This window comes from Oncorhynchus masou, chromosome 31 (genome assembly GCF_036934945.1).
Source record: "Oncorhynchus masou masou isolate Uvic2021 chromosome 31, UVic_Omas_1.1, whole genome shotgun sequence".
Lineage (NCBI taxonomy): Eukaryota > Metazoa > Chordata > Actinopteri > Salmoniformes > Salmonidae > Oncorhynchus > Oncorhynchus masou.
In genome coordinates this window covers 54,039,101-54,055,374 of record NC_088242.1, presented here as the reverse complement: position 1 = coordinate 54,055,374, position 16,274 = coordinate 54,039,101, and the positions used below count along the sequence as shown (strand labels likewise).

The window sequence follows — 16,274 nt, the reverse complement described above, 5'->3', positions numbered from 1 at the left end:
AAAACACCCATTCACCTTTTATGGCGATAATAACACCCTTAAGACAGTATCTAAAGGAAATAGGATTGCCAACTTGATCAAACGTCTTTGGAGGAGTTGGCAGAACGTTTTATTTTGCAGTGACATTAGCGGTATCTGACCGTTTCTGAAAGGCAACAACAATCCTACACACTTCAATGCAAAAGATGAACTGTATGTTATAAACCGCACACCCTGTCCGATGCGTCAAGCAAAAAACGAGAAATGATTAACAGTCCCAATTAAATGAGCGATGCGCACGGTAATTTGGTGCATGGCTTCTACGGGAATATAAACTCATCATGGCCGGAAAAGGTGGAGGAATTGTATTCTGCAATGGTTATTATATACGTATTCTGTTTCTCAATGAAATATTGTCTACGTGAGAAATCGGGCATTATAGTACTCAGATGTGGCCTAAAAACGTCAATGGAAAAGGTGAGCATAGAGCAAAATAGGCTACTTGAAATAGCTCATCTATTTACTAATGTGAAGTGGGTCCAATTCAATGAGAGATGGGACGAATGGTCGATAGTCCAAACTTGTTGTAGGCCTATAGGCTACTTCACGAGTAGCCTATGAAACCATCGCAGTCATAGGTGAGGAATCTATTCTGCAATGATCATGGAAATGGAATACTGTAAATAATAGGAAATAAATGTCTATTTCGAATTATTTTCGAATGCAAAGATAAGAAACCCCCCAACATTTGCTCTTATCACTAACGGCAAATGTTTGCATCTTGTTATTATATTTAACTAGGCTACCTGTTCTCTTTATGAATGATACATGAGTCATATATTACCCATTTGCACAAAGCTACTTCAACCACGAGAAACTGTTAGTGTGTACACAATGTTTACAAATGAGGGCCCAGCTCAGTGTTCCTGTAACGTTTTAAGGGTTAAATCATGTGGAAAGTCAAAAGTTTATGGTTGAACAATCTATTGTTATTACATTCATAAGCATTTTATGTGTCAGATAAATACTATTTGAGTGAGACGACTTTTTGAGAGATATTGGAAGTCTGAGTTGAACAGTCCAGTAAAAGTTGAGAGGTGTTGATGGAATGCCAGGAGGAATGCAGAGATATCCGTGGATTTACCCGCCTAGTGCTAATAAAATGCCAGGCAGCAGAACGATAAAAATGACTGTATGATCTATCAAAGCAGGCATCTATCAAAGCAGGGGCTGTCAATACAAACACTCAGGAAGCACACACGACACACACACATGCTTCAAGCACACACGCTTGCTCGCAAGCACGTGCGCGCGCACACACACACACACACACACACACACACACACACACACACACACACACACACACACACACACACACACACACACACACACACACACACACACACACACACACACACACACACAAATGCACGCACGCACGGACACACCACACACAGAGCCCTCTGTATGGATGCAGAGGCTGCCCAACAAGGCCTTTATGGAGCTGTGGAGTGGGTGCTGCTAGATTGTGGGGAAGGGGGGAGGGGGGGGTCTGAAGAGGTCTCTGTAGACAAGGGGCTGTTTCAAGGGAAGGGCTGAAGTGGAGGGCTCAGAGATCCTAGGGAAGGTAGGGTGGTCTCATTAATGTTTAACTAGGGGTGATGAGGGGACTCAGTAGAAACCAAATGGAGGTAGTTTGGAAATGTTCACTGAGAGTTTAGCTGGAAGGGAGTGTGTTTTTGTCCATGTGTCTGTACTAGGTCTCTCTCTCGCTCTCTCTCTCTGTCTCTCTCTGTCTATGTGTGTGCGTGTGTGTCTGTCCTCACCTCCACCTCCAGTTCATTGGTGGCATCCCGTAACTCCATGGGGACAGTACACTCCAGGGTGTTACCCACCACAGTCACACTCTCACAGGTCCTGTTAGACACCTTCAGCACCTCCCCCTTCATCGCCTCCACATCCACACGACCTGGCACCTGGAGATGGGGGATATGGAGATTTAGAAAGAAGGGGAAAGGGATAAATGGAGTCAGTATAAAAATCCTACGTACTACATCATCCTCAGTGAGTCCTACCATATCCACACAGAGACATGCATGCAGGCTTGCTCGAAAACTGCTTCCAGTGGAAGTGACTGAGGCACTGGTTGTGGTGCCACTACTGTCTCCAGGACAGAGACAACAGCCTCTCTGCGTCTGCATACAAACTAACTAACCCTTTTGTCGATGAGAGCTCTTCAGACGGGAAGAGAGGATTTTTGAAGGAAGGAATCTCACCCTCACTGCCTTGGCTACAGGCTCTGATGCTCCTTCACACACATTTCACTGGGCTCTTGGACTGTAAAATGGTCTGGTTCCTTCAGTCTCTAATGTTACTGTCTCAACCTCAACACTGTCGCCTGACGGTTTATTCTCAAACTGCTTGGTTGACACACACACACACACACACACACACACACACACACACACACACACACACACACACACACACACACACACACACACACACACACACACACACACACACACACACACACACACACACACACACACACACACGTCACTTCTCACTCTGCCTGGTTGTGCTGTATGTGTATAGCAGAAGGCAATAAAAAGAATGATCACATTCCTCGCGTGACAGCCTGGGATTTTCAGATTTGACACAGAGTTGAGGACCGCACCTGTTCCCAAACCTCACGGTGTAACTGTATGCGTCAACTAGTGCAGTACATGTGAACACACACACACACCACACACACACACACACACACACACACACACACACACACACACACACACACACACACACACACACACACACACACACACACACACACACACACACACACACACACACACACACACACACACACACACACGTTCTTTTATCCTCGTGGGCACATTACATTTATTTCCATTCAAAATCCTATTTTCTCTAACTCTTAACCCTAAACTTAACCCTTACTAATACCTTAACCCGTAACCCATAACCAAAACCCTAAACCTAACCCTAACCCCAACCACTAACCCTTACCCTAATCCTAAACTTAAAATAGCCTTTGTCCTCATGGGGATGTGGGAAATGTCCCCACGAGGGAGAAGGTCCTTGTTTCACAATCCCCCCACATACGCACACATGGACACTGAGACAATAACAAACTCTAATATCAACAGTATTTTAACTTATACAAAGAATATTGCATAATATGTACAATCTCTCATCTCAACACGTGTCATCTCATGTCTGTACTCTGAGGTTGTGTGTAACATTTAATGTGTGTTTACGAGTCATTGAAAGCAACATATCCCATAGAGAGAATAACTATACAATTTCTGCCAGGCATTAAACAGTCTATCCAAACAAACAGAGTGTGTGGCGCTAATCTGGGCTAAGATGCTTGTTACCCTCCCATGGAACGATCTGTAGAGATAAGAGCTCTACACCAGCCAAGACTAATAACATTATCAGTAGCCTTTACTGATTGGCGGACATTTTGGGGCAAAGATATCAGATGGCCCCAAATGTACTCTATAACAGTGCAACCCAGGGCCTTGGGTGTCCCTGGGGTAATGGGGGCTCATGGGAGCTCATCTGGGACCAAGATGGGGGTTGGGAGGTTACTGAGAGGGAAAGGAGGGGCAGGGGCTGGATTAAGCCATGGGGCCAAGGTCATGCCTGGGAAAAAAGCCGACCCAGGATCCTGTGAGACCTGTTCCACACAGCTGTCACTAACCATCGGGCTGCCTCAGTAAAAAAAAAGAAAGAAAGCTATAATTGTTTTCATTGTAAAAAAAACCCAACAACAACGTTTTCTACCCAGAAAAATTAGGTTGCACATATGAAACACGCCATTAATATGTCAAGGGCTTTGACCTCAGGAACCTGAGACAATGCAGTGAGATGGAGAGAATACACAGAGGAGAGGGATCGGAGGAGTGAGTGAGGGAAATGTAGGGGGTGAGCGATGGGAAACGGGACTCTTTTTCCTGTTTTCTTTCAGTATACAAACCCCTCGCCCCCAGTATTGTTTCCTTCCCACCTCAGACGGGCGAGGGTGAGTCAGTGGAAGGGTGTCGAGGAGGGCAAAGTACAACAAGCTACAATCAGGGCTCAATTCCATTTCAATTCAGGAGATCAACTGAAACTCTCGTCCAGAAGAGAAACTGTAAGCGCCATTTGTTTTAAAAATTCTCCAATTTTAATTCATTTCCTGAATGGATGCATTGGTAGTTGCACTGACCCCAGCTTTCATCATTATCTTCATGGCAGGGCTTTACAGTGCGACCCTTTCGCTTGCATATCCGCCTTCATATTCTTCTCTGCTTTATTCTCTCAAATAATTCTTCATTTTGTGCTCTCACATGTCTTTGTGTGCTACTACTGTACATTTGTCAACTTAGGCAAACACGTGTTCCTTGTCAAAAAGGTAAGCATAGAGCCCTGCATGGAGAGGTGGTGGTGGGGTAAGGGACGAGGGGGGAATGGGGATGTGGGAGAAAGGACCTCACCTTAATATTGTCAATTCCCCTTAAACTCAGATGATTCAGGAGATCAATAGAAACCCAGCGAGGAAACAAGAAGGTGCCGGTCTGACACGTCTCACCTTAATCTCCAGGATGCTCTTGTTGCCTTTGGATGTGACGGTGGGTCTCTGGAAGTCCTCGAAGCGAGGGTCCTCTACATACAGCAGGTCAAACTGGGGCGCGGTGAAACCATCCAGGACGAACGCCACCTTGGTGACCACAGGAGGCTGCAGGCCCAGGTCCTTCAGGGAGGGAGTGGTACACAGGATGGTCAGCCTGTCCTCACCCTGCGTACAGCTCTGGAGAGAGAGCGCACACGTGGCGTAAGTAGCACACACACACACACAACACGTTGTCCTTTACTGCATTAACAATGGTAGTTACAACGTGCACACACATGTACGTACAGTATGTACACATGCACGCACACACCGCAATTGTTCTTTAAGGAGAAACACTCCTTACAAATTCCTCCAACATTTCCCTTGTTCCCCTGTCCCATAACAAGGACACATATTAATCTGTCAGATGACAGATGTTTTCATCCCAGGGCTAATTACACACTTTCTAATTGTACACCCTATCTATTTATTTCTCCATACAGCTTCAGTGGGGTTTAAGTGCCTTGCTCCGGGCACAACAGCAGTGTGTGTATACCACCCTGGATTCAAACTTAAAAGCCTCCCATCACTAGCGCTTTACCATAAGTGCTATTGAGCTAGACACCGACTTGAGAAACACATAAGAGAAAGCATTATATGAGTCTCTTTTTATTTATTTCAAAAAAATATATATATACATCCAGCACCCGCTCAGAGACAATGAATGTGCACATGCAATCGTTTCCTGAAACATTCCCTTCCATGCAGATGATTAGTTCCAGATTCCAGCAGGTCATAATAAAGCCAAAGTAATGACAGAACATCAAATACTGTATAGAATCCAAACCAGCATCTGCTGCTATACCAGTGCCTGATACTATTATTTAGACTGTTTCAAATGTAAGAGTCTATCCAGTAAGATATACCGGCATGCTGAGTGGAACAAACTATACTTTGATTTTTAAAAGAAAGTCAAAAGCTGGCTGATGACTGAACCATATAACCATTTTCCAAGTCTGAATCTCCACTGAACAAAAATATAAAACGCAACATGAGACAATTTCAATGATTTTACCGAGTTACAATTCATATAAGGAAATTAGTCAATTGAAATAAATAAATTAGGCCCTAATCTAAGGAATTCACATGACTGGTTAGGGGTGCACTCATGGGTGGGCCTGAGAGGGCATAGGTCCACCCACTTGGGAGCCAGGTCCAGCCACTGGGGAGCTAGGCCCAGCCATTCAGAATGAGTTTTCCCCCCACAAAAGAGCTTTAAGGTACACAGAAATAATCCTCAATTTCATCAGCTGTCCGGGTGGCTGGTCTTAGATTATCCCACAAATGAAGAAGCCGGATGTGGAGGACCTGGGCTGGCGTGGTTACATGTGGTCTGCGGTTGTGAGGCCAGTTGGACATACTGACAAATTCTCTAAAACAAATTTGGAGGTGGCATATGGTAGAGAAATTAACATGACATTTTCTGCCAACAGCTCTGGTGGACATTCCTGCAGTCAGCATGCCAATAGCACACTCCATCAAATCTTGAGCATTGTGTTGTGTGACAAAACTGCACATTTTAGAGTGGCCTTTTATTGTCCCCAGCACAAGGTGCACCTGTGTAATGATCATGCTGTTTAATCAGCTTCTTGATATGCCATACCCGTCAGGTGGATGGATTAACTTGGCAAAGGAGAAATATTCACTAATTGGGATGTAAACAAATTTGTGCACAACATTTGAGAGAAATAAGCTTTTTGTGAATATGGAACGTTTCTGGGATCTTTTATTTCAGCTCATAAAACATGGGACCAACACTTTACATTGTTATTGTTCAGTATATAGGTCCCTGGGACTGAACACTTGCCTCTGCAACTGGATCCTGGACTTCTTGACGGGATGCCACCAGGTGGTGAGGGTAGGCAACAACATATCCTCCACGTTGACCTTCAACCCAGGGGCCCCTCAGGGGTGTGTGCTTAGTCCCCTCCTGTACTCCCTGTTCACCCACGACTGCATGGCTGCGCATGTCTCCAACACCATCATTAAGTTTGCAGACGACACAACGGTGGTAGGCCTGATCACCTACGACGATGAGACAGCCTATAGGGAGGAGGTCAGTGACCTGGCAGTGTGGTGGCAGGACAACAACCTCTCCCTCAACGTCAGTAAGACAAAGGAGCTGATCGTTGACTACGGGAAACGGAGGGCCGAGCAGGCCCCCATTCACATCAACAGGGCTGTAGAAGAGTGGGTTGAGAGCTACAAGTTCCTCAGGTGTCCACATTACCAAGGAACAATCATGGTCCAAACACACCAACACAGTTTGTGAAGGGGGCTTGACAACGACACTTCCCCCTCAGGTGGCTGAAAAGATTTGGTACGAGCCCTCAGATCCTCAAAACGTTTTACGGCTGCACCATCAGGAGCATCTTGACTGGCTTGGTACCACTTGGTACTGCTTGGCATCCGACCACAAGGCGCTACAGAGGGTAGTGCGTACGGCATAGCACATCACTGGAGCCAAGCTCCCTGCCATCCAGGACCTCTATTACAGGTGGTGTCAGAGGAAGGCAAAACAATTGTCAAATACTCCAACCCCCCAAGCCAAAGACGATTCTTTTTGCTACTGCATGGCAAGTGGTATCGATGCACTAAATCTGGAACCAACAGGACCCTGAACAGCTTCTACCCCCGAGTCACAAGACCTCTAAACAAGACTGCTAAATATATAATCAAATGGCTCCCTGGCCTACCTGCATTGACCCTTTTTTACACTAACTCTCTTGCATTGACTCTATGCAAACACACAGGACTCTAAACACACACACACACAACCACACAAACACACACACACACACACACACACACAGCCACACACACACACACTGCTGCTACTGTCTATTATCTATCCTGTTGCCTAGTCACTTTACCTATACCTATATGTATAGTACATAGCTACCTCAATGACCTCGTACCCCAGCATATCGACTCGGTACTGGTACTCCCTGTATATAGCCATGTTATTTTCTACTCCCTATATACTGTATATGGCCATGTTCTTTTCTACTACCTAAATACTGTATATAGCCATGTCATTTTCTACTCCCTATATACTGTACAAAGCCTATAGTACATAGCCATTTTATTTGTTATTCACTGTGTATGTATTCCTTGTGTCACTATTTAGATAAGATAAATATATATATAATAATTATGTTTAACTCTTCATTGTTGGAAATTGTAAGCATTTCACTGTTAGTCTACAACTGTTGTCTACGAATCATGTGACAAATAAAATTTGATTTGAAGTCCTTGACTTTATTGTGTTATCCCTGACAAGTGTTTAAAATGTTACAACCTGGAAATAAAATGTATTTTGGGGGGAGGTTGTATCATTTGATTTACACAACATGCCTACCACAATATTTTGTATTGTGAAACAAGAAATAAGACCAAAAAAATGTAAACTTAAGCGTGCATATCTATTCATCTCCCCAAAGTCAATACTTTGTACAGCCACCTTTTGCAGCAATTACAGCTGCAAGTCTCTTGGGGTATTTCTCTATAAACTTGGCACATATAGCTACTGGATTTTTGGGCAAAACTGCTCCAGCTCCTTCAGTTGGATGGGTTCTGCTGGTGTACAGCAATCTTTAAGTCACACCAGAGATTCTCAAGTGGATTGAGGTCTGGGCTTTGACTAGGCCAAACCACTCAAGTGTTGCTTTAGCAGTATGCTTAGTGCCATTGTCCTGCTGGAAGGTGAACCTCCGTCCCAGTCTCAAATCTCTTGAAGACTGAAAAAGGTTTCCCTCAAGAATTTCAGTGTATTAAGCTCCATCCATCATTCCTTCAATTCTGATCAGTTTCCCAGTCCCTGCCAATGAAAAACATCCCCACAGCATGATGCTGCTACCACCATGCTTCACTGGATGATGTTCTCGGGGTGATGAGAGTTGTTGGGTTTGCGCCAGACATAGTGTTTTCCTTGATGGCCAAAAATCTAAATTATAGTCTCATCTGACCAGAGTACCTACTTCCATATGTTTGCGGAGTCTCGCACATGCCTTTTGGTGAACACCAAACATGTTTGCTTATTTTTTTCTTCAAGCAATGGCTTTTTTCCTGGCCACTCTTCCATAAAGCCCAGCTCTGTGGAGTGTACGGCTTAAAGTGGTCCTATGGACAGATACTCCAATCTCCGCTGTGGAGCTTTGCAGCTCCTTCAGGGTTATCTTTGGTCTCTTTGTTGACTCTCTTATTAACGCCCTCCTTGCCTGGTCTGTGAGTTTTGGTGGGTGGCCCTCTCTTGGCAGGTTTGTTGTGGTGCCATATTCGTTCCATTTTTAATAATGGATGTAATGGTGTTCCGAGGATGTTCAAAGTTTCGTATATTTTTTTATAACCCAACCCTGATCTGTACTTCTCCACAACTTTGTCCCTGACCTGTTTGGAGAGCTCCTTGGTCTTCATGGCGCTGCTTGCTTGGTGGTGCCCCTTCGCCTAGTGGTGTTGCAGACTCTGGGGCCTTTCAGAACACGTGTATATATACTGAGATCATGTGACAGTTTATGTGACACTTCGATGGCACACAGGTGGACTTCATTCAACTAATTATGTGACTTTTGAAGGTAATTAGTTGCACCAGATCTTATTTAGGGGCTTCATAGAAAAGGGGGTGAATACATATGCATGCGCCACTTTTCTTTTTTTATATTTGTTAGAATTTTTTGAAACAAGATATTTTTTGCATTTCACTATTATTTTGTGTATGTCCATTACGTGAAATCCTAATAAAAATCTATTTAAATTACAGGTTGTAATGCAACAAAATAGGAAAAATGCCAAGGGGGATGAATACTTTCGCAAGGCACTGTATCCAACCCATTGGGGTACAAAGGGTGGTAGAGTAACAGTTTTACACTATTACATACTGAGAGATTACATTTTTGTCCAGCCTACTAATGATAGTTCAACCAGTCTGTGAAGGCAGGGTCAAATGCAACACCTGTAACTTTTCCCTCTATAATTTCTCCATTTGTTTGTTATACAATATTGTATTTACATTTAAGAAAACTCCACATGTGAAAATCTCATTTAAACATGTCGAATTGCAAGTTTAACATGTGAAAAACAATCACGTGAAAATGAAATTAGCAGTTTAACTGTAAAACATTTTACTTTCACATGTGGAATTTCAGATTCAAATGTGGGGTTGAAATAATGTTAATGGATTATGTTCAAAGGGCGACATACTGTAGTTCTGCTGTATGAAGGCCACTGCCTGTTAAAAAGGTGCAATCCTTAGTTGCTACATCCATTTTTGGACTTGTAAATGAATGATATGTGTTTATTATTGAAGAATGTAATGTATAAATGTCTCATGAACTTAATTCAACTGTCGTACCCCATCAGAACCCCAAATATAATATTGTTTTACCCCAATGTTTGTAAAGAAAGTAAATAGGAACAACCACTAAACACATGGTTAAAACTATCATTTTAATATCATGGATGGTCAGTCCTTGCATCCAGCGTTGTCTATAGATTTGAGAGGGGTTGCATTTCTCCAGCCCCATCCCCATCCCTCAGCTCTTTACTGAAACTGTGGCAGGGAATAATGGTGTAAGAGGGTAATAGTGTTTTATTATGTGTTGTAATCCTCTAATGAGGGAGGTACTTTTGTGCCATAATTATCAAGAAAAACATCTGACGTCGAGAACAAAATTGTTAGTATGGCAAACAAAAAGACTAATAATGATATTGAAAGCCAAACATAACCCCAAAAGTATTGATTGCAAAACCAAATATTGCAAGGAAATAATTTCAAAATGTTTTTTTTTTTGTGAAACATTTCTGATAAATAAAACGCCTCCCTCTTTCCTGCAGTTTTTCCTATCTTCGGTTATGTTCGCCTGGCCTTTGCTTTCGCTGCCTTTTTGGAACATTTATTCAAGCAACATACTGTAGCACCCGGCATCCCACTGCTAGTTTGCCTCTGAAGCCTCTGAAGCTAAGCAGGGATGGGATGGGAGACCAGACGAAGATGAAAAATAAACATGTTAAAAATAAACAGGTCCGAAAACCAGATGTGTTTCTTCTCACATGTTATTTTGTAAGGGTACCACTACCCTAGATACATTCACTTCTTTGCTAATGCATCCTCCATCTTTTCTAGTCTGACATAATGGTAAACAGTGAGAAAAGAAGGGCCTGCGTTCTAGTAGGAGTGAAACAAGGGCCCTAATCCAGAACAGAAGAACAAGGGCCCTAATCCAGAACAGAAGAATAAAGGCAAAGTCCCAAATTACACCCTATTCCCTATCTACTGTAGTGCACTACATTTGACCACGGGCCGTAGTGCACTATATAGGTGTAACAGTTCTGCCTTCCCTCCCTCTCCTCGCCCCTACCTTGGCTCGAACCAGGGACCCTCTGCACACATTGACAACAGTCACGCTCGAAGCACCGTTACCCATTGCTCCACAAAAGCCACGGCCCTTGCAGAGCAACAGAAACAACTACTTCAAGGTCTCAAAGCAAGTGATGTCACCAAACATTATTAGCACACACCCCGCTAAGTAGCTAGCCATTTCACACCGGTTACACTCACCCCCCCCTTTTGACCTAACTGCCTTGTTCAGGGTCAGAACGACAGATTTTTACCTTGTCAGCTCGGTGATTCAATCCAGCAACCTTTTGATTACTGGCCCAACACTCTTAGCCACTTGCCTACCTGCCATCCCTGTATCCTCCGGCATCTCTTCTTTCCTCTCCTCTTTCCCCTCTCGGCATCGACATGGCACTTCGATCCTCCAGCACAACTAGCGTGGAGAAAAACTGGCCCAGATGTCTGGTATGGTTGTCATTTCCGGCTCTTCACGTCTAACTGGAGATTTGGGAAGTGGTGCGGACGAGTTCTAGAAGTGTTTCTTGATGTGATAATGGAGTCACAGGGAGTTTTTGTCAGTCAGTCCCCATGCTTCCTATACATATAGCAATCTGGTGTTCCTTATGGAACTTTTTGTGTGTTTTCAACAAAGGCCTCCTGAAAGTGCACCGGCAGCAGACACTTTGAAGCCTCCTGGTGCACACAGCTGTGGCATGGACAAAAAACAGTTTAACTCTGCCCAGAGTTGACTACCAAGTGTAAATGTCTGTTGCGTGGTTAGGGGCCATTGATATTGTATATGTATCTAGTTGGCCACTAAAGCAAACACGTCCTTGAGTAAAGACATCCTACACAGACAGACATCCCAAAGTACCCATGGCCCCAAAAATGACCCCAAACACATGTTTCTAGTGGCCTTTCTGCACCACAATCACATGTCCTTTCTGCTAAAACATTTCATTAGGTGACATGTTTTTACATATCACGGCAGGAGTGGAATACATATCAATCAATCAATCAATCAAATGTATTCATAAAGCCCATTTTACATCGGCAGTTTCAAGTGGTATTAGTTGTATGTACCAGGGTACACATGGAATACATCGTACAGTTGTCACAACGTGCATTTACAGTAACCTGGTCTTGACCCCGAAGGGCAAGCAGGAGCAGAGGCAGACGCACAGTGGCCAGACTATTTTGCTCCACGCTCAACTTTTCCGGAACATGGAAGTGTTTTAATAAACCTTTCAATGACTCGTTAGTGATTGAACTCCAATTCCCATGAGCATCATTGTTGCTAATCACAGTAGCCATGGGTGAAATAGCAGGGCTGGTTTTAAGTGTTACAGAAGCTTCCTGTTAGCAGTTCAGTTCCCCTGGACAGACTTCCAAACTCTAGTCAGTGTTGAGCAATAACGCAGATGGAGTGCAAACACACACACCCTCTGGCCCTGCAGGCCCTCGTTTACACACACACACACACACACACACACACACACACACACACACACACACACACACACACACACACACACACACACACACACACACACACACACACACACACACACACACACACACACGGCCTTGTTTACACACACACACACTAGCATGCATGTATGCATGCAGTCACGCACACACAGGCACACACATACACACACGGGCCCTGTTCACTCACACACAACCTGCACTTGATGATCGAACAAAAGCAAGCAATCACAATCGAGTCTGGCGAGTGTGTGTGTGTGTGTGTGTGTGTGTGCTCCTCGACAGGGAGCAACTAAAGGGGTCTAGAAGGTAAAATGGTCCCCTGGAGAGTTTAGACAAATATCCTGTGAATTAGGGGAAACCTCAGTCAACCACTACTCATTATATGGCAAAGATTCATTGTTTCATAAATGTCTCCTCTCGCTTGTGTTGGTAGACTGATCTGAATAACTGTGGGTTGGGGGGAGCAACTTGTGAATACAATTACTTGTTAGTTGATATTGTAGCAGCAGACGTGGGGAGTTAGCGCTGATTATCACTGAACTGGCAACCCTATACTCCTAAGATGGAGACAGCAACCATAGTGCAATTGTACAATTGTAAACTCTCTGGAATGTGTTCAGTATCCTGACCAAGGGCTAACAATGCCAAACAAAGCGATCTTATAAGATACTAAGTGTTACCCAGAAGCTAAGGACTCAAGCTGTACATACATAGTTAGTTAAGATCGAAAGATAACCCAATTTGTAAGTCGCTCTGGATAAGAGCGTCTGCTAAATGACTTAAATGTAAATGTAAATAACACCGACAAGTGTAGCCGTATTGGGTCACAAAAATATCTTTAAGCCAGGTGGAAACGGAAGGCCTCATACAAGCCCCTCTCAGGCATCCCCTCAAGCTGGGCTTTGGCCATTCTGCTGAAAGGGTAAGAGATGGGAAAGGCAGACCAGTTCAGTTGACGTGGAGCACCCCCATGAATGAATTCCTCCAACATGTGTCTGGCCGGTTAATGGAACGGTAACACTTTCTAAGAAGCGCACACACACAATGCCGTAGTGTATTTGCAATGATATGATACACGTATAGTGCATTATAACACAGGGGATGGGAAAGGCAGACCTGGGCTGTGTTGACATGGAACGTTATGATTCCTTACCAACCAACCGGTGTCTGGCTAGTCTAGTGGATCCTCTAGTAAAGCGAACCCTGTCCAACCGCAAACGCCACTTCCCCATCAACCTCTCCACACCAACCCTTGGCAATCTCACTCTGCTCCCTGGCCCCCTTTTTCTGGATGTGAATGAGTCCTGGACGTAGTAATGTGAAAATCCACACTAACTCAGATCTATTGCTCCATCCCTCTTTTTTTTTCTCGGCTCCTTTGGCTTTCTGACCATGCCAGCTTTCCCCTGCAGATCGTAAAAGAAGGAAGAAAAAAACATTCCTTTCATGTTTGTGGGAAAGCTGAGATTACTTGAGCCTCGGCTTTACTCCAGATCTGAGAAACAGATATCAAGTCGATGCTTGGACATTTTTTTTTTTTCTTCTCTGTCTCCTTTCTCTCATGCTGTTGTCAGAGGCCCCAAATCTCATTGTTGGTCTATGAAAGAGTTGTTTTTCTTCCCTTCTTGACCTTGTTGGTATGAAATCTATGGAAGGAGGATCACGAGTGTGTGTGTTTGTACTCTACGTGCCTGCAAGTGTGTGGCTGTGCATGTGTGCATGTCAGCATGCGTACTGTATGTGTAGAGTATGCTGCATATGCGGAGTGTATTATGGACTCCTATTTCAACCACAGTCCTACTATATTTCTACGGGCTGACAGTCAGCTAGGGGTCTGTGCAGTCAGGCTACCCAAAGTCAGGAGATGAAATTGTACACGGATCAAAGTTTCGTTTCCCTCTTTCCCTTTTCTCTACTGAACAAACACAGAGCTGCTGTGGCGGTGGATGATGACAGGCCCGCTCAAATTACTGCTCAGGCATTCATATATCCAGGGGTGTTCTCTTTGGAAACAGTGATCCCTCTCTCTCTCTCTCTCTATCTCCCTCTCTTCTCCGGCGACCCCGTGTTGTGGGTCAAAATAATACTGTGTCTCATACCGTCTCTTCCTAGAGAAGGCCTCATCTCATCCTGGTTACTGTAAAGAATTTAAGAGGCAACAGCTGGAGCATTAGGGGACTAGAGCATTATCCCCTATACTAAATCATTAGAAATTATACCCCATGTTGTTAAACACAGTACACGTCCCTGTCTTGTCTTGCCTGGTGCACTGTCATCCAGTCAGTCTTCTCTGGGGGTTTAGGTATTAGATTAGTGGTTGGGAATGGAAAGGAAATAAGATTGTTGGAAAAGGTACAAACTCAGTGCAGGCGTTGAGCCACGCTTATTTGATCCATAGTTGTACCAAGATTGATCCCATTTTTATTCAAGTCTATTGAAAAAATGCGCTGAAATTCTAAGCACAATAAATTCCACTGAACATTTTCAAAGTCTCCCAATCGAAACTTTCAAATCATAAATGTACAACAACAATGTTATTGGTAGTTTAATTGATACTGAAGCATATTATGAGGACACCTTCTACCTGTGTCCTTTTCCTTCCTCATCCCTCCCTCCCTCCTCTCCTGTTGTCTCTTCTGACCCTAGCCCTCCCTGAGGCTCTGTAGAGCACCAACCTCATCACAGGTCACACCAGGAGGGGGTCAGTGAAAGGGAAACTGAAAGGCGAGCTGGTGTGTGTGTGTGTGTGTGCGCGTGCGTGGGCTTGATGTCAGGGGATGGGGGTTGGTTGTAGCTTAGCTGATACAGATACAGTGGTCTGGTATAGAGGGGGTTGAGAGGGATAGAGAGGGATTTTGTTTGGTTGAGATTTGAGATAAAGTGTTAGAGCAGTGTATGTGTGTGTTTTGCTTGAGTGTGCGTTTCTCCTAAGGGAGTCATGACTAAACCTGTGTGCCTTGCTATCAAGGTTGAAAGATAACACCATAACAAAGCACTACCTGTCCACATAACATCAGAGGCCACTTGTGTGTAAAACGTATTTGTTGTGGTTCATAGAGATGGCAAGATGGCGCCGATAAAGATGGAAGCTTCACTTCAAGTCCTTAGGAAACTGTGCAGTATTTTGTTTTTTTTAATGTATTATTTATTACATTGTTAGCCCAGAAAACCTTAAGTGTTCTTACATACAGCCGGGAAGAACTATTGGATATCAGAGAGACATCAACTTACCAGCACAACTTGCCCTACGACCAGGAATACAACTTTCCCAAAGCGGATCCTTTGTCTGCACCTCCCAGGGCATTTGAACTGATTCCAGACGCCGACTCAAAACAACGCCGTTGGAGGAGAGGGTGCCGGAGCGATCTTCTAGGCTTCGGATGCTCGCACACCAACCACCGCTTCTGAGTATATTACTTGTTCATGTCCAGTCCCTAGCTAACAAAGTCAACAAAATTAGGGCCAGAGTTGCTTTCCAAAGAGATATCCGGGAGAGTGTAACATACTCTGTTTCACAGAGACATGACTAGCTGGGAACATGCTGTCGGAATCTGTACAACCAACGGGATTTTCAGTGCATCGCGCAGACAGGAACAAACATGTCTCTGTTAAGAAGATGGGAGGGTGTGTATGTTTCATGATTAACGATTCATGGTGTAATTGTAACAACATACAAGAACTCAAGTCCTTTTGTTCACCTGACCTAGAATTCCTCACAATCAAATGCCGACCGTATTATCTCCCAAGGTGAACTCTCCTCGGTTATTGTCACAGCCGTGTGTA

At 44.1% G+C, this 16,274-nt stretch overlaps 1 protein-coding gene across 2 annotated transcripts in view; it reads right to left on the bottom strand.

Moving 5' to 3' along the window:
• The window catches only part of LOC135524119 (hepatocyte growth factor receptor-like), a 72,185-nt gene that overhangs the window by 16,728 nt on the left and 39,183 nt on the right, over window positions 1-16,274 (bottom strand). For both annotated transcript variants that reach the window (XM_064951326.1, XM_064951325.1), the window contains 2 exons: window positions 4,586-4,804; window positions 1,809-1,958 (listed from right to left, as the gene is read on the bottom strand). In XM_064951326.1, coding sequence (XP_064807398.1) covers window positions 1,809-1,958; window positions 4,586-4,804 — 369 coding nt within the window. The remainder of the gene's footprint in view (window positions 1-1,808; window positions 1,959-4,585; window positions 4,805-16,274) is intronic.